Source organism: Scyliorhinus canicula, chromosome 28 (genome assembly GCF_902713615.1).
Source record: "Scyliorhinus canicula chromosome 28, sScyCan1.1, whole genome shotgun sequence".
NCBI lineage: Eukaryota > Metazoa > Chordata > Chondrichthyes > Carcharhiniformes > Scyliorhinidae > Scyliorhinus > Scyliorhinus canicula.
The window spans coordinates 11,435,337-11,454,877 of NC_052173.1; the positions used below are offsets into that span (position 1 = coordinate 11,435,337).

General features: G+C 44.7%; 1 protein-coding gene across 7 annotated transcripts in view; it reads left to right on the top strand.

Moving 5' to 3' along the window:
* LOC119958187 (cysteine/serine-rich nuclear protein 2-like) overlaps positions 1 to 19,541 on the top strand; it is a 63,447-nt gene that overhangs the window by 21,219 nt on the left and 22,687 nt on the right. For 4 of the 7 annotated variants that reach the window (XM_038786551.1, XM_038786550.1, XM_038786552.1 and 1 more), the window contains exon 2: positions 13,075 to 13,242. In XM_038786551.1, the coding sequence (XP_038642479.1) occupies positions 13,083 to 13,242 (160 nt within the window). In that variant the 5' untranslated portion in view covers positions 13,075 to 13,082. Of the gene's footprint in view, positions 1 to 1,763; positions 1,898 to 3,588; positions 3,762 to 13,074; positions 13,243 to 19,541 lie in introns of those variants that run through there. The other 3 variants (XM_038786548.1, XM_038786547.1, XM_038786553.1) reach the window with 3 other exon arrangements.

Sequence of the window (19,541 nt, forward strand, 5' to 3'; positions counted from 1 at the left end):
GAAGCTCGAAATTTACCATATTGTTAGGAAGCTCGGAATTTACCATATTGTTAGGAAGTATCTGAAACTGGATACATTTAAACAGTAGCCTAATAGATTTACATATTTATTGTTGGACTTCAAACATTTGTAAATTATACACAGTGACCTGACCTGGAGGGAAGTTGGAATAGAAAGCATGTGACATGTTTTTAAATAGTTTGTGGCCCAGTGTTTCCATGGTAACATTCATTTGCTTGCAGAGCCTGTGCTGAAGGGAGCTCATTGCAAGCAAGGCTATGTCTTGTGAAATCCAAACAGAATAAACTAAATGACCGGTTTATTTTTATATTTTCCATTGGCTATTTGGATAATACAGAGGATAATTATGATTTTACATGGTCTGGGTGTGTGAGGTTGGAGGTTCCATTGACTGGGCTGATGTCATCTTCCCCTTGGGTCTCTGACTGTATTTTTCCAAATTGTTCCCTCAGTATTAAGAACAATCTTCTTTGAAAGGAGTTAAGACTTATCCTTGCATACGGCCTCATCACACCTCAAAGACAACGGGTTATCATGTGGTAACTGGTTAAACAAATCAGCAGCATGGTAGCACAGTGGTTGGCACTGTTGCTTCACAGCTCCAGGGTCCCTGGTTCGATTCCCGGCTTGGGTCACTTTCTGTGCGGAGTCTGCACGTTCTCTCTGTGTCTTCGTGGGTTTCCTCCGGGTGCTCCGATTTCCTCCCACAGGTCATGAGAGACATGCTTGTTAGGTGAATTGGACATTCTGAATTCGCCCTCTGTGACCCGAACAGGTGCCGGAATGTGGCAACTAGGGGCTTTTCACAGTAACTTCATTGCAGTGTTAATGTAAGCCTACTTGTGACAATAATAAAGATTATTATTATACTTAAGATGCTACAAATGAGATGAGTGATCATTTGATCTGTTTTCGTTGATATTGATTGAGGGAGGAATATTGGCCCAGCACATGAGAGCTCTCCCTGCTCCTCTTTGAATAGCACTATGAGATCCACCTAAACAGGCAGATGGGGCCTCAGTGTCGTATCTGAAGGATGACATCTGATGGCTCGCTTGGAAGTGCTCCATTGTCCAGGGCTACCATCCCTTGCACAAAGGATCCCCCACAAAATCTATTGAATCCTCTTTGTCAAATATTTTTTTAAATGACATTCTGTTAATTATAGATGGTAAACGTATCAAGGGATGTGGAGAAAAGGCAGGTAAATGGGCTTGAGGCGCAGATCAACCATGATGGAATCAAATGGCAGAACAGGTTTGAGGGGTTGAATGGACCTACTCATGTTCCTAATTTCTTTTCCCTAACTCAAAAGGGATGGGGAACATTTCTTGTGTATAAAGAATGGAAGTCTGTCTGCTCAACCCTTCACTGGTTATTCAGCTAGTTTTCCAGGTAGACACTTGGCAGGTGGCTTGTTGGGAACAACAAACATGTGTGCTGAGTGTTGAATTGATGCCGAATCTCAAGCAGCTGCAGAAGCAAGTGACATTTTTTTTCCGTGTACAAGATTTAAAAATCTCCAGGTGTAAAAATAAACAGGCCTCCAACTCTCCATCAGTGGAGGAAAGGGTTGTGCATTGGAATGGATGCTTTTTTCCTAAATTGTTGTGTAATTGAAGGCCAACAGTCCGGGAGCTCTTGCTTAGACCGTTTACTGCACACAGCTTTGCTCATGAGTTTAAAAACAATATTTTTTAACTGCTTCACTCCTTTGGCAGAATTGTATAGCCACATTGGACAGGGGATGGGAGCAGGGCCGGAAAATGTGGGGAACTATTCAAAACTCCATTGACTTCAGAGGACTGGAAGATCCTGCTGCTGGGAAGCGCTGTATAATTTTGCCCCATTTCTTTTTAATGCAGTCTCTGCTGATGTAAGTCATTCAAAAGTTCTTCACAAAAAATGTTTATTTATGACATTTCTGATTTTTTTTTCAAGATTGCCTCAAAACAAATATTAAGCAGAAAGATAGCTATAGGTATCAATGTACAACAAACGCAGCACAAAACAATAATCATTAGCCAACCAGACTAGATGAATCAGGGACAAAATCTCCCAACAAGTTCCTTCCACGGATCAATGACCCATCTGTACCCAAACAGGATACAGGCGACATTACAGACCTTCATCGCACCCATAGCTTCAAAACCAAATGATAGAACAAGAAAACAATAGCCCGAGAACCCCAGTGCTAAAGGGAAATTGACTAACTCTTACACGGCAATTTAAAGTCTTTCCCCAGACCCAGGCCAAGACAGATAGCCACCCTGTAACTACAAAATGACAAAGTGAGGACTGGGTATGCCAAGCTTTAATATTCAGCCCAGGGTCTCCCATAGAAAAAAGAAAAAGCAATTAGATCAGACAAAGAGGGAGAAGCGCTACAGGAGAAACAACCGACTCCTCCCTAAAGAGGAATTGAACAAATCCCAGTCCTCAACAGGATAATACATAGTCCACCTGGACCTGAAGTGGAAAATGGCGCAGCCAAAGGGAGAACAAATAATGAACTCTAACTATGGGGGGGCTTTCCTCGAACATGGCGAGGACAAAACTAGCCTAAATACCCACACACTCCACCCCTTCTCCTGTTCCGGCTGCTCACCCGCATCCTGAGTGATGGCCGATAAATGTACCCAGAGAAGGAAAAGAATGACCACCGTGGCAATCAACAATGAACCCTTTTCTCTCTGAAGAAATATCTCCGATTTACAGCTCACTCAGTAGGTTATATATTGCTTATTATCAACTTTTGTATCCATCTCCCAATTTCGCAAAGGCTGTCTCATGACTGCTTCTAAATGGTTGTATTTAAAGAATGTGAATGCGGCCATTTTAGCAACGAAATGAAACCCTACAATCCGAGAAGATTCCAGTCTCTCCTTTACACAATCACAACAATATAATTAAAGAATTGAATAGTATTGATCCTTATTTCCGTTCTTTAAAGACTTTGATTACAGCAACTATGCTCATGCACAATTTAAATTGAACCTTGCATTTGGATAACACCTTTCACAATCGTCAGAATGTGCTTTGCAACCAATTAAGCACTTTTGAAGTGCAGTCACTGTTGCAATGTAGGAAAAGCAGCACCCATCAAGTTCCCACAGGCAGCGATCTGATAATGACCTGATAACTTGTTTCAGTGATTTTGGTTGAGGGATAAATATTTGCCAGGACATTGGGGACGACTCCCTGCTCTTTGAATAGTGCCATGGAAACTTTTACACCCATCCAAAAGAGAAGACAAAGCCTCAGATTAATGTCTCTTCTGAAGGACGGCACCTCTGCCAGTGCAGCCCCCCCCCCCCCCCCAAAATAATTGGGTACTCTAAATTTACAGAAAGAAAGAAATAGACTTGTGTCAGATCAAGGCCACAAATAGGAATTTATCCCAGAGAATACAAGGCGCTCAGGGTTGGAGGAAGCAAAGTATGATTGTGACATTCTGCAGGCAGGGAAATTAGTTGTATATGAATACAGTACTTTATCAATAAATCATCTTCAGATTGGTCTGAACCATTAACCTGGAGTATTGAAATTCCACTCTGTTGTTTTCAGGGGACAAAGTGGAACCAAACCTATTATGGAAAGCTCCTTATCCTTTCGAAAGGACTGCTGATGGTGCTGGGCAGTTGTGACAATCCTCGGGAGTTCAGGTTTTGGGGAATTTAAATTGGCAGTATGCTGCTTCTCGTACAGGATGTAGGGCTCCCTTACAGCTACTTGTGAAGGTTAGTTCCAAGGACTGGCTAGATAAAGCTTAATTAGAATACCACCTCGCTTGTGGACTGGGTTGCTGTGGGGGAGGGGTGCGTTTGAGGGCACTAGCATTGCTGTGATTCAAGGTTGCTCCAACCACCACTCTTTGTAACCTTCCAAAAAAAAACAACATTCTGTTACACGCAGATAACAGAGTACCTAGCGATATGCTGGACTTTCAAAATTACTTCAGCTCTTTTTATGAAACTGTGCAGTGCCTATATAGGATGCTCGATCAATGTTTAAACTAATCTACATCGCCTCTAACTCTTTGCATAATTTATTGGCTCTTTTCCTTCAATGCCGCCTGCTTGAGGGTAGCTCTCTGCTGATGTACTGCAACCAGCCATTAGAAGGTGCTCTTTGCAGAGTATGAACAGCCATGGCACTCCTACCATGCCTTTTTCCTCCTTGCTTTTCCCGTGCCTGTGGAAATGTGCTCCAGTCCAGGTTGGAGCCTTTGTTAGAGGTGGGGAAATGAATGGAAGCACTGGAGGCTGAAAGTATCAACTGAAGGAAATTTGCCATTCCACCCCACCCATCGAGACCCACGCAGACACTGGGAAAATGTGGAAACTCCACACGGACAGGGGGCCGGGATTGAACCCGGGTTCTTGGTGCTATGAGGCTAGCCACTGCGCCACATTCCAAAGATCAATTTTAATTAATAAGCATTAGCCAAAACGTTTGCCAAGAACCGCATGTAGCTCATTGGAATTCTCAATTGGGCTAATTTTATTGCTGATCAGTAAATAAAAATTGAGTAATAAGGACCCTTGTTGGGCCTGTGATCTCAGTACTCTTATTCGCACAGTGTATACATGTGAACTATAACCCTGATGAACATTTGGTAAAATGATATGAAACTTAAGAATGTGTGTATTTTGATCATTGAGTGTTTTAATTATTTGGGTACTGAATGGTGGTAGCTGTTTGTTGTGAAAGTATATATGTGTAAATTATGGGTGCAATTCTCCGACCCCCACGCCGGGTGGGAGAATCGCGGGAGTGCCGGGCGAGTCCCGCCACGCCGCCCTGGCACCCGCACGCGATTCTCTCTCTCTCTCTCTCTCTCTCTCTCTCCCCCCCCCCCCCCCAAAAAAAAAACGGCGTGCCGCATTGCACGACAGGCCGTTCGGAGATTCTCTGGCCCGGATGGGCCGAGCGGCCTACCCAATCCGACGGGTTCACGCCTGCGCCAACCACACCTGGTCGCTACTGGCGTGAACAGCGCGCGAACGCTGTGTGTGCGGCTTGTGGGGGGGGAGGGAGGATCGAGCACCAGGGGGGCACTCAGTAAGGGTCTGGCCCCCGATCGGTGCCCACCGATCGGCGGGCCGGCACCTCTAAAGGACGCACTCTTTTCCTCCGCCGCCCCACAAGATCAATCCTCCATGTCCTGCGGGGCGCCCGCGGGGAGGACGGCAACCGCGCATGCGCGGGTTGGCGCCGGCCAACCTGTGCATGTGCGGGTGACGTCATGTACGCCGGCCGCGTAATTTACGCTGCGCCACTCCTAGCCCCCTGGGGGTGGGAGAATAGGGGGCGTGGAATGGCCTCTGATGCCGGAGTGAAACATTCCGGTTTTCACTCTGGCGTCGGCACTTAGTCTCCCGATGGGAGAATTTCACCCTATATACATGTGAATGAGTGTAAGATGTTTACTAATAGTGCATGGGGCTACATTGGTGTCGCCGCAGCCACGCCACTGGTTACCATTGCAACAAATGGAACATTGGCCACTTAAACAGTCATGTTATGAAAGGATTCTCGCTGGTGGCAGAAAGAGGGAGGAGAAATCCATCAAGGGTGAAAGTGGGGCACATTTGACCACATTTGGAAACTGAGTCAATTCCATAAAACTAGAGAATCTTGGTGATTGTAGGACGCTGCTGGTCAACTGTGATTTGCAAGACTTCAAAATTCTAATTCATCGGAAATTAGACCTTGTTGAGCCTTTTCAGAGTTCATTTGAAAAGAAAACTTCTGAAAGAGAACTTGGTCGGGCAGCACGGTGGCACAGTGGTTAGCACTGCTGCCTCACGGCGCTGAGAACCTGGGTTTGATCCTGGCCCTGGGTAACTGTCCCTGTGGTGTTTGCACATTCTCCCCGTGTCTACATGGGTCTCACCCCCACAACCCAAAAGGATGTGCAAAGTAATAATAATATTAATAAATAATCTTTATTGTCACAAATAGGCTTACATTAACACTGCAATGAAGTTACTGTGAAAATCCCCTAGTGACCACATTCCGGCGCCTGTTCAAGTACACAGAGGGAGAATTCAGAATTCTCAGCTGGTACGGGAATTGAACTCGTGCTGCTGGCCTTGCTCTGTCTCACAAACCAGCTGTCTAGCCCGCCACACTAAATTGCCCCTTAATTGGAAAAAATCAATTGGGTACTCTAAATTTATTTTTAAAAAGAGGACTTTGATGCAATGGATTTGCAGTCATTCACTCCCCTTTCAGTTGTGTGGAATCGAGGATGGAATCCTAGATCGAAGTGTCATAGCTTCTGTCCTTGGCCTCAGTATCGTCCTTTCACTGTTGTTAATTATCGCCTAAGTTATGCAAGATGCTGGAATGATGGGAACGCAAATCACCTCAGCAACACTCATATTTTTAGCCTTAGTCCTGCATATGTATTTATTAAATGTGTATTCAGCACTAGGTTCTGAAGTGGCCTTTAAGTGCAGAACATAATGACTGACTGGTGTAGAGAAGCATGTGATCTGGTTGCTAGGGGCACCCATTCCCTATATCACAAAGCTAATAACATCTGTTTGGAGCAGATGCCCAAGGACACATCGCGTGAAGAGAGGAAACAGATTGGTTTATTATTGTGTGTCAGCCAAAAATAAAACATGAAGACTGCCAATGGTGGAGAACATAAGGACAAATCTCAAAGAAAATGGATCTTTCAGAAAATTCTAAGAGTTGTCTACTGGTGATCTATAGTGAGTTGTGTGGCTACTAATAATGTTAAAGACTCCTTTTGAATGAGAAACGATTACATTTTGCAATGGAGAAAATAAGTTTACTTCACTCTTAATTGTGAGACTGAGATTGGACCCTGTTCCTGAACAGTACTCTGTTTGAATGTCTTGAAGTTACCGAATTACGGAGAGGAAAGTGGCAACCATGTCGTCTGTATTGGAGATGTAGGGATGAAATGTTCCATCTGGAAACCACCAGCAAACTGGACAAATTATCATAGATTATCATAGAATTTAGTGCAGAAGGAGGCCATTCGGCCCATCGAGTCTGCACCGGCTCTTGGAAAGAGCACCCTACCCAAGGTCAACACCTCCACCCTATCCCCATAACCCAGTAACCCCACCCAACACTAAGGGCAATTTTGGACACTTTGGGCAATTTATCATGGCCAATCCACCTAACCTGCACATCTTTGGACTGTGGGAGGAAACCGGAGCACCCGGAGGAAACCCACGCACACACGGGGAGGATGTGCAGACTCCGCACAGACAGTGGCCCAAGCCGGAATCGAACCTGGGACCCTGGAGCTGTGAAGCAGTTGTGCTATCCACAATGTTACCGTGCTGCCTTAAATTGCCCACAAGCTAATAGCCCTTGAGGTGTAGAGTGTTTTCCAGTGAAAGAACTGACCTGAACATAAACAACTTCATTGGTGCAATAAACAGAGTTGAACTGTTCCCTGGGCAAACTAAATTTATTGCTCTTCCCTACCTCCCAGCTACCTCCATTTTACTTCAAAAGGCATTGATAGACATGCAGCATTGTCTCAGTTCACCAATTGAGAGTCTTGTTCCAGTTTCTCTGATTGAATTGAAATTTGCATTCATTTTTCTTGCCAGGAAAATGAAAGTTCGGTTCAAATGGGTGTCTGCAGTTCAAATAAAAGAAAAAAATCGAAGCAATTTAAAATCTGTTTTTGTTTTGTTCTGCATGGAGAATTCTTCCAAAGAGAACCGAGATTCGACTGGATCTTAAATCTTCATTTATACTTTCTGTAGTAAACATCTCTAGATTTTGGTTAAAGGGGGATCAAAACTCTGGTCTTGCTGCCTTGGTGAATTCCTAAATTGCAATTGATAAACCAAATCCATGTGTTTATTTTTCTAAGTTTAGAGTACCCAATTCATTTTTCCAATTAAGGGGCAATGTAGTGTGGCCATCCCACACACTCTTCACATCTTTGTGTTGTGGGGGTGAAACCCACGGGGAGAATGTGCAAACTCCACACGGACAGTGACCCAGAGCCGGAATCGAACCTGGGACCTCGGCGCCATGAGGCAGCAGTGCTACCACTGCGCCACCGTGCTGCCCGCCATGTGTTTTTTTGTGCTGATCAGGCCACGGTACAGTTCCAAATGTTTGAGTTGTATTCTCTGCATTGAATAATTGGGTGACAGAGACAGACACCTTAAAATGCCTCTTAAAATGGAGCAGTGGGTAACTGGGAGGAAACATCAGGTAAGGCTCCCACTCATGATTGCTATCGAGTGACACTTGCTGGAAAGTGCATGAGTGAAAATTGGGAGAGGACCAAAGCATCGTGCTGCCTCATTGTAGTAGTTTGCTAACATTGCTGGCAGTTGTGGCTCTGCTGTTACCACAACCACAATCACTTAACGTGGATCACTATACTGATGTGGTGGAGAGGCTTATGCACTCCAATTCTTTCAGCAATGCTGTCAGGAGATTTTGGCTCCAGGTAGGGCCACCCATGGGCAAAGTCGGGGGAAGGTGTCAGACAAAGTCAGGTCCAAAAAGTCCTCCATAACAGAACAGGCGAAGGAAGAATGTGCGAAGGCTGCAGTGGCAAGGTGATCCCAATCATCTTAGTGCAACACATCACTGAAATCTGGCCACCATCAAGATCGTGTGGACAATGGTGGTGCCCCAAGGTCTCTATATTAAGCAAAGTCACACACCGGCTTCTACCAGGGTCCATCAGCCAGGTCCTGTGGTCCTGGAGTTACGGGGATGGGGTGGAGGCGTGAGCTTAGGCTCTTTCCAAGGGCTGGTGCAGACCCAATGGGCCAAATGGCTCCTTCAGCACTGTAAATTCTATGGAGGATTGGAGACAGAGTCAGGGCTGTGAAGCTGGGATCTGTAGTCAAGAATTTGTGCACAAGTAACAGGTTAATCAAGGTCCTGGTCGCATGTGTTGGGCAGAGGTGTCTTTGGGCAACAGCATCTGTGGCTGGAACAGTCCTCTTCAGGAGATCCTCTGCTCACCATAAATGGGGAAGGGGCTACAAAAGTGCCTGAAAAATAGACTGTCCCACATCCTCCTAGCTGGGAAAACCACACCCTGGAGCATCATCTTTGTGGGCAAAGAAAGAAATCTTTAAATTTTGCAACTTGGAATGTTAAAACACTTGTGGCTAATCTCAGGACTGACCGTCCGGAAAGAAAACTGTAATCGTGTCACATGAGCTATCAAGGCTTCAAATTGACATCCCTAGCCTCAGTGAGACCCATCTTCCTGGGGAGGCACAGTCGAAGCAACAAACTGGGGAATGTATCTTCCACTGGAAAGTGACCCTCATGTCCATGTCGATCCGGAATAGAATCTTGGATGCACTGCCAGAACTCTGCCAATGTACAAATGAAAAACTCATGACACCAATTAGAGCTCAGCTGCAACCAATCTACCACCTGTCATTGGAGCTTGTGCCCCAATCTTTGACTCTGATTAAGATGCTTTGTTCTTGAAATATTTTTATTCAGGTATTACATTTTATACACTGTGCATTCGTTAAAGATAGATGGGACAAAATGAGGAGAATAAAACTATCACACTTCCTTCTTATACTGTGTAAGGTTCCTTTCCTTGGCCCTTTACCTCACCATGGGTAGTTGTCTTGGTGTTCATATGTGGGCTGTGCCCCCCCCCCCCTCCCCTCACTATCGCCTGGCCTCTCTTCCGTGTGGTCTTGCATTGGGCCCTTTGCTCTTTGTGTCGGCCACTTTCTGACCTCTCCCTTGTTTCTTTAGGTCTCTTCTCCCCCCCCCCTTCCCCATTTCTTTTTTCCTTTCTCTCTCTCCTCTCTCTCTCTCTCCTCTTCTCCTTTCCTGTCTCTCTCTTTTCTCTCCTCCTCCCCCCACCCCCCAGGTATTTCCACTTCCCTCTTGTGTTTCCACTTCCCTCTTGTGTTTCCACTTCCCTCTTGTGTTTCCACTTCCCTCTTGTCCATTGCAGGGAAGATACTGACATGCATTCTCCTGAATCATCTACTTCCTGTGGCTGAAGAGACACTGTGTTCTTCCAGAGGAACCTCTGACATAGTCTTTGTTACCAGGCAAATCCAAGAAAAATGTTGAGAACAACACCAGGAATTCATTGCATTCACCGGCCTCACCAAAGCTTCTGACTCAGTAAATTGCGAGACTGTGAATTCTACTCCAAAGATTTGGATGCCCATTAAACTACTTCATAATCCTGCAGTTGCTTCATGCTGAGATGACTGTTACTGTCTTGAGCAACAAATCTGAAGCAGACACCTTCAAATTCCAGACCAGTGTCAAGCAAGGCTGCATGATAGCTCCCTTCTATTTACAATCTACATGACAGTGGCTATTCACCTCATCAAAGGACAACTGCCCTCTGGTGTGAGTACAGTATTAAATACCACCTGGAGGGAAAACTCTTTAACCTCCGTTGCTTCCGTTCCAAAACTAAACTGACCATCGTAGACATGCATGATCTAAATGGTTCGCAAATGACTGCGGTCATTGTCCACCCTGCACCAGATTTGCAAGCCACTCTCAATCTCTTCAACTCTATATACAAGAAACTCAGCCAGTCCTTGAATGTTGTCAGAACAGAACTGCTATCACCCAGATCTTGTCAGTCAAACATTCCAGCTCCCATATATGTTGAAGGAGAGACTCTGGAATATGTTGAGCACTTACCCATACCTTAGCAACCACCTCGCTCAAAAGGCCACCATTGTCTAGGAGATCCATAACTGGATCAGCTGTGTGAATTCAGCCTTCTGCAAGCTACGGCAACACGTGTTTAACAACAAAGACCTCAGCAGGTCACAGAGGTCCTAATGTACAGAGCAATTGAATTGTCGACACCACAGTGAGACCTGAACTGTATATCAGCAACACGTAAGAACACTAGAGAAATTTCATCAGTGATACCTCTCCCACATCCTCCAGATTCAATGGGAAGATGGTCGAAGAAACGTTAGTTTACTTCTTGAAGCCAGCTCCACAAGCAGTCCGGGAATACTATTGAAATATCAACTTCAATGGACTAGACGCTGACAGGATGACCGCAAAGTGTCTTTACCACCAGGTCCTATAGTCTCAACTCTCAGCCTTCCAGGGGAAGACAAAGAAAATGTTTCAAAGACACTCTGAAGCTCTCCTTGAAAATACGGCAGTATTGAAATTACTAACTGGGAGGAGCTTGCTACCAAATCATACAAAATGGCGACAACCTGTCCCATCCAGCTGCATCAGGCCTCGTGTCCAAACATCTTAACAATGAGGCAGGGGAAAATCAAATTCGCCATCCGAGGGTCGGACGACGGCTTCCACAGAACGTGGGAGCCATTCATGCAACTGTTCTGGGACCTGTTTGTGGCCAACGTACATGAGGAAGAATAGTCGGGTGGCCAAGAACCAGGGGAAAATGGGCGGGAATCGGGGGAAGGTAGGAGGGGGGGGGGGGGGGGGGGGGGGGGGGGGGGGGGGCTACGGGCTCGGTATGGGGGTTTGATGGCAAGCCAAGGCCCAAAACCAAACTATAAATAAATGCCTATAAACATGTGCCTCGGCCATATTGGGGAATGTAAAATATGTATGCTGGCTAAAGGGGGCGGCCACAATTATTGTTATGAAGATGCTTACCTGTAAATATTCATGTAAAATTTTTGTGTTTTCCTTTCTTTTTTCTCTCTCTCTAATAACTTGTAATTTGTCATATATAAAATATGAAAACTCAATAAAAAAACATTTATATAAAAAAAAACAATGAGGCAGGGCAGCAAGAGAGAGGAAAGAAGGGAAGCAAATCCTGCACTTCTGGTCCCACTGCCTAATGGGACATCCAGCCCCGTGTTCTTGAAGATCTGTGGTCAAGAATCGACCTGCTCAGTCAATGAAAACCTGTGGCAGAAACCTGTAATCCTGAATAGGTGTCCTTGAATCAAAGTTATTGTGGTAGCCATTTTGTGTGCTACATGACCACATGAAATAGCACTGTGATGAGCGACTGGTTTGTCTGTATTTTGTGGTGTTTGGTTGAGTGAGGAACGATGACCAGGACAGTGAGAACACCCACTCAAATATGGGAATAGGATTGTATAATTCCACCAGAAGACGGCATTTCTGAAAATACAACACACCCTGAGTTGCACTGAATTATCAGCCTAGATTACACACTTGGGGCTTGAACCCACAACCTCTGACTCAGGTGGATGCACAGGGCCAAACGGATGGTCTGAGGTGGAGGGCAGCTGCTGCTTTATTTGGGGGTGGGAATAAGAGTGAGGGACAAATGAAAAAGGAAGAAAAGTATGGTATCATCCTAGGTGACTTGGAAATACTGAGTGATCAATTAGAGCCAACATTCCAGTGTTGTATGACTGGTCAGGAAAGCTCATTTATTGGTGGAAACCATTCAGGGTAGGTGGGGGGGGGGGGGGGGGGGGGGGGGGGGACTGTGCTACATACAAGCTACCCAAAAGGACCAGGAGATGCCTAAGATTCAATGAAATGCAAAGAATACTTTGTATTTTCATTCAGTATATCAGTCCTGAGTTATTGCTGACACTCCGGTGTAGTACTGAGGGAACTGTTGGAGGTGACATCTTTCCGACGAGATACTAAACTGATGGTGGACGTAAAAGATCCATTGGCTCTATTCTAAGTGCAGTTAGGGCGTTATCCTTGCTGTCCTTATCAATGTTTACCCCTAAATCCAATAGATTATTTGGTCGTTTATCTAATTGCCATTTGTGGGATTGTAACTGTGTGCAAATTATTTGCCACCTTTCCAGTTTTAAAACCGACTATACTTTTAAAAAGTACTGTTAAGTGCTTTGGTATACCCTGAGGTTGTGAAAGGTGCTATATAAATGCAAGTTCTTTACTTCCTTTTACTTTGGGAGGTTATTGTAATGTGGGAGAGCTGTGAAGGTGGTAATTGAAGTACTGTTAGCTTTTCTTCATTTCATAGCAGAGATGTCGGTTGGCTGAGGTGGTAAGTGAAGTGCTCCTTTTCAAATTAATAACTGTATTTGAAGTTTCCAGTCATGTACTTGTTCTCTTCAACAGGGTGAGAAATGGAGATGGCTGTCAGTGGGAGCATAAAGCGAAAATTCGAAGAGGTAGACGGTTCGTCATTGTGTTCTTCACCCAAGGAGTCGGATGATGACATTTCCAGCAGTGATAGTGCAGACAGCTGTGACAGCCTCAACCCTCCCACCTCCAGGGAGCTGAGCCGTAAGTGTTTAAGGCAACTAAAGAGACAGGCTTTCATTTTGGAATCCTGACTATAGTGCATAACTGGCGCAAGATAAGTTTTATTACATATCTTTATGGAAGAAAAATAAAATCTTCCTGAGGGACAGTGAGCAGATAAGGAAGTTGAGAAGCCTTAGAATATACCTCTCTGGAATGCTGAGTGTGATCGTGCTGGGAGGGAATGCTTTGTGTCTTCAGATAAATTGTGTAAGAGCAATCCGATGACTAAATCTTGCCTCCCTTACCAGTTGAGTCATGTGCCCTATGTTTTTTTTGTGTGGGTCTGAGTTGAGGGGCTTTGATTCAGCAGTGTGAACATTGAGAGCTAAATCGTGGACACTGGTCTGCTGAAATCCAATTTGATCGAGTGCCAGTATAAAAGCAGCTCCCATGAAGTGTGATATTTGTGTTGGTAAATTGTGCAATGTTGGCAGCTCCACAGTGAAACAAGGTCTGAATTACTAATCTGTGGTTCTTGCCCTGGTCACCTGCTCTGAACAACTCCAGCTCTAGGCCGGGAAATTCTAAATCCCACTGATCCGGCAAATACGTGAGTTCTGATTTCCTACAGTGTAACTTGTCCCAGACAGCCTGCCCACATCATGCTTGATATTGTGTTTAATCAACCTACCACTTGGGGCAGCATGGTGGCGCAGTGGGTTAGCACTGTGGCCTCACGGCGCCGAGGTCCCAGGTTCGATCCTGGCTCTGTGTCACTGTCCGTGTGGAGTTTGCACATTTTCTCCATGTCTGCGTGGGTTTCACCCCCACAACCCAAAGATGTGCAGGTTAGGTGGATTGGCCATGCTAAATTGCCCATTAATTGTAAAAAAATAATTGGGTACTCTGAATTTATAAAAAAAAATCAACCTACCACTAATGGAAATGTTTCAATTTGGTCACCCGTTAATTGTTCAATCGGTTCCTGCGCCATCTCATGCATGCCTGAGCCTGGAAGGCCTGAGGTTTGTTTGCCATTTGGTTGTTTTTTTTTGTGGGGGGGGGGGGGGGGGGGGGGGGGGGGGCACTTATTCATCTTTGCATCTCTCAGAGCAGAGAAGGGGAAAGTACAGTACTCCTGACGTTCTCGTCTGAAAAGCGCATGTGTGTGGACAGAGACTGTGGATTATATTCGATGATCAAAGGAGTGGCATGCTGACGCTGTGGTTAGCACTGCTGCTCACGGCGCCGAGGTCCCAGGTTCAAATCCCGGCCCCGGGTCACTGTCCGTGTGGAGTTTGCACATTCTCCCCGTGTTTGCGTGGGTTTCACCCCCACAACCCAAAGATGTGCAGGCTAGGTGGATTGGCCACGCTAAATTACCCCTTAATTGGAAAAAAAAAAAATATTGGATCATCTGTGATGCCCTCCATTTTGGATATTTGTGTCACTAGACATCAATCCCCAGTCAGGGGTCCAAGAAGCCAATATTCAGCAAAGCAGAATACCTTTCCAACTCAATGCAACTTTGTCCCTGTTGTTGCTGAGATTTTGTATCCTTTAAGAAAAAGTCTTCAAATATAGGAAAATAACAACACCGTACACAATGGATCACTGCGGGCGGGTCGCTGGGTGGGCGCAGCCGAAGGATCCAGCCCAATTTTGCAATTAGCTGCAGAGACGTCTGCTTGACAATGAAATGACAAGTAGGACAGCTGAAGATCTGCCTCAAAGCAAGCTGCATCCTTTGGTGATGCACCAGTTCTTTGTAGTGCAGCAACAGGTTAGAAGACAGCTGGGACTGCCAGCCTTTCCAGAGCTATCAGCCAATTCTTGCCAAAGTTCAGATTCACTTTCTCTTCTCCTTATGACTCCCTATTAAGATTTATGTGCAAGCAACTTATTTGTGGCTATCCCTGGATCCGAAATCACTAAGCTTCCCAGGTTGTTTTAACTAACCTTTATGTTAAAGAATTAATGGAAGCGAACTAACAGGCCCTCACCTGTCCTCCTATTCTATAGTTACCCTTGTCTGAAGTGTTGTCAAAACCTGGTCCCTTTCAGCCTTCATAAGCCAAGAGGGGCCAAGAAAACCAATTGAAGTAAATGAATGTTCAGCATTTTCCAGTTGATGGCTTCACGCATCTCATTGCTGGAATATTCTTCAAGCCGCCAAACGCATTATGAGGCAGAGGTCAGTCTGCGGTCTAGTTCTCTATTGTTACGACCACAGTAGATGTTATTACTGAGCAAGCCAGACCCCAGAGTGACCTCTGCTTCACCGATCATCAACCTTTTTTTATTGTAAAAGTGAGGCGGAAGGACGCCTCATCCCAAAAGCTAGAACTTCAGTAACACTGTTCGAATTTGAAAGATTTGAAGTTTTTTTTGGAAAGCAAAAAACAGAAGCATACAAGGTTAAAGTTACATAGTTAGAACAGTCTTACAGATCAGTCCAAAAAACGTGCCTGCTCAAAAGTATAATAATCTTCATTATTGTCACAAGTAGGCTTACATTAACACTGCAATGAAGTTACTGTGAAAATCCCCTAGTCGCCACATTCCGGCGCCTGTTCGGGTCACAGAGGGAGAATTCAGAATGTCCAATTCACTTAGCAAGCAGGTCTTTCGGGACATGTGGGAGGAAACCGGAGCGCCTGGAGGAAACCCACGCAGACACAAGGAGAATGTGCAGACTCCACACGGACAGTGTCCCAAGCTGGGACCCTGGAGCTGTGAAGCAACTGTGCTGACCACTGTGCTACCGTGCTGCATACGTGAACTACCTTGTTGACAACAGCCCCTTATAAACTGTTAACCATAAAAATCCAGTAATATTGTCCAAGTCAAGGAATTGTTGCTTTACTAAGGTACACCTCAGGACTTCCAAAAGGAGGTTCAGAAACAAACTGTTTGGGGTTAATAAAATTGAATATTCATTTCCATATTTACTCATGGGACCTTAGAAAGATGCAAATGTTCCTCGTCATCTCTGAACTCCCCAGGGCAGCACAGTGGCATTGCTTTGCCTACGGCGCTGAGGACCCGGGTTCGAATCCTGGCCCGAGGTCACTGTTCGTGTGGAGTTTGAACATTCTCCCCGTGTCTGCATGGGTTTCACCCCCACAACCCAAAGATGTGCAGGGTAGGTGGATTGGCCATGCAAATTGCCCCTTAATTTGAAAAAAAATTGGGTACTCTAAATTTATAAAACAAAATCTCTGAACTCCCTTTTGAAATTCAACAGCTGAAAAACCAAGTTTCTCACTTCGCTCACAATGCAAATTTTACATCCAACTTATTTATTGTAACTCAAACTCACCGTAACCTCTCATTATAAATGCATCAACCAAACACCTTGAACCTTTCATCTCTTAGACCTCACAGACAGCCTATCTCCAATAACCTGCCCTCATTTTAATTAACCTTGGGCCCACACACAGTTTTCTTTACCTACAGAGAATATTAACATTATCCCCCAAATAAATTGCAAAAATACATCTCTCATCACATTATCCATCCACTGAGTATTGCTTTTCACATTGACTTAATCAATGGTGGCACTTGACAATGAACTTCACCCTTCTCAATCTTTTCTAATAATTCTAAATTGATAACCATTTGTCTCGTACTCCCCAACCACAGGAAATAAGTTTTCCGTATTCACTGATTTTAAAAACCTTGATTAAATCTCCTCCACCTTCTCTGTTCCTGTGGAAATATTGCATCTCCTACACCTGTAGTGTCAAACATGGTCATAGTAAACCAGTAGCATGTTTTACGCTACTAGCATAGACCAGTTTCACCCGTTAGAGTTCTGAAAGTGAACGTGTTCTATTCACCTGTTTGAATTGTCCTCACCTTGGTAAATGCATATAAGGAGATGCTTTCAGAATAGCAAAACTGGGAACCATGCACTTTGCTCTTTGAGCTGCTTGAAGTAACTAATAATCCTATCGGATGATACTTGGGCCTGTTTTAATTGCTTTTTTGCTGCACATTGTCCAAGGGCAGTATTCAAAATGGGCAATATTGTATCAACTCCCTGTTTGGTTGACTTCAGTGGAACGGACTATCAAGTGGGCCAGGTGTCCAATGCAATACCACTTGTTTAGCATCTTTGCCAAAGCTAAGCTTGTTGGAAACAATGTGCACCAGGCTGGGGAGAGGTTTATAGTTGTTTAATGATTGGGGTTTGCTCAGTAACTGCAAGTTGCTTCACTTGAACTTTAATCAGAGGATGCTAGTGACAAAGAATTCACAGTGACCTTTCAGCACAGATGAGTAGGTGGACGAGGCATTTGAATTGAAGGATGGAGTGATAGATACCAGTTGCTTGTAAAGAGCTAAGTGGCTGCTTTTTCAACTAGCTGGAGCTGAACAGTAGCTATGTAGTGGGCGACACCTGCAGCTATAGTTTTAAACTGGCGAGATGGTGTTTATTCCCTGAATGTAAATGTCACCACAGTCACTGACTGGTGGTGATTTAAGCGGAGGATCACCACACCTCAGGCGAGGGACAAGGTCGAGAAGGTGGGACCTTGAGAATAACCTCAGCTGGTACGGGAATTGAACCCATGCTGTTGGCATCGCTCCGCATCACAACCCAGCCGTCCCGCCAACTGAGCTCACCAACCCCCAATGTTGGGAACAGTGCTCTCATAAATGCTGTTTTCCCGTCTCTCAAATGCTGTGTTCAATTTTAACGACATTTCACAGACCATTTCCCTTAGTCAGGCACTGTCTGTTTTTCACAAAGGGACACACCACTTTATTTTATGTAATCCTTCCGTAGTGCTTGAACTGATTGATGGACCCTGAAGAACTAGTTGTGCTGACACTGACCTTTGGGTTCATGATTGCTATTTGATTGAAAGTGTTTTCTTTGCATCAGTTGGAGCATTTTAACCGTGGTGGGCTTTTAATGATCAGTAACTTGGGTTCTGATCACAGTAAAATCTACATAGGTTTATGGAATCTAGGAAGTTTGCCTAGATTTCTGGCTCTGCTGCTGAGGGCCTGTAACCAGCCCTTACACTTATTTATAAAATAAAGACTTGCATTTCACAACCTATCATGATGCTTTATAGCCAATGTTGTCTTTTTTTTTAAGCTACGTAGGCTTAAATAGGACATGGGACACCAACAGGCCACACGGCCCAACCAGTCCACGTTGTTGATTCTGCTCCATTTGAGTCTCCTCCTGTCTTTCTCATCTAACTTTACCATCAAACTTGCCTATCTTCCTCTTAAATACATCTGTACTATTCACTTTCAACCACTTCCTGTGGTAGCGAGTTCCACATTCTACCCACTCTCTGGGTGAAAGACGTTTCTGAATTCCCGATTGGATTTCTTGGTGAATATCCTCTCTTTTTAAAAATCAATTTAGAGTACCCAATTCATTTTTCCAATTATGGGGCAATTTAGCGTGGCCAATCCACCTACTCTGCACATCTTTGGGTTGTGGGGGTGAAACCCACACAGACACAGGGAGAATGTGCAAACTCCACATGGACAGTGACCCAGAGCCGGGATCGAACCTGGGACCTCGGTGCCATGAGGCTGCAGTGCTAACCACTGTGCCGCCGTGCTGCCCGTAAATATCCAATCTTGATGGTCTCCAGGGTTCTCTTCCCCACAAGAGGAAACATTCTCTCTCTAACCACTCTATCAAAAACCTTTCCGAATTTAAAAAACCTCTACCCCTCAGCTGTCTTTTTCAAGGGAGGAGCCTGTCAATCCTTTCCTGGCATGTAAGCCCACACATTTCTGGTATCGTCCTTGCAAATCTTCCCTCACTCTCACCAGTGCTTCCATATCCTTTTATAATATGGTGACCAGAACTGCACACACTGCTCTTAAATGTGGCCTAACCAAGACTTGATACAGAGTTTGCTTACTTTTCAATACTATTCCTCCAGAAATAAAGCCTAGTGCTTGGTTTGCTGTTTTAATGGCTAACTTGTGGTACATGTTTTAGTGATTGATGTATTTGTACTCTAAGATCACTTTGTTCCTCTACCCCACCTAGATTTGCACCTTCCAAGGAATTGGTGACCCCCCTATTCCTCCTCTTGAAATATACTACCTCACGTTTATTTGTCTAGAACTTCATTTGTCAATTATTTGCCCATTCTCCAAGTTTATTAATGTCTTCCTGTAATTTGGTGCAGTTACTCATGATTGTCTCCCCCCCCCCCCGAATTTGGTATCCACTGCAAATTTAGAAATTATTTTTTCTGATTCCAAAGCTCGAATCATTAATGTAAATTGTGAACAGCAGTGATCCCAGCACTGATCCTTGAACACCCACTTTCCACCTCCAGCCACTCTGA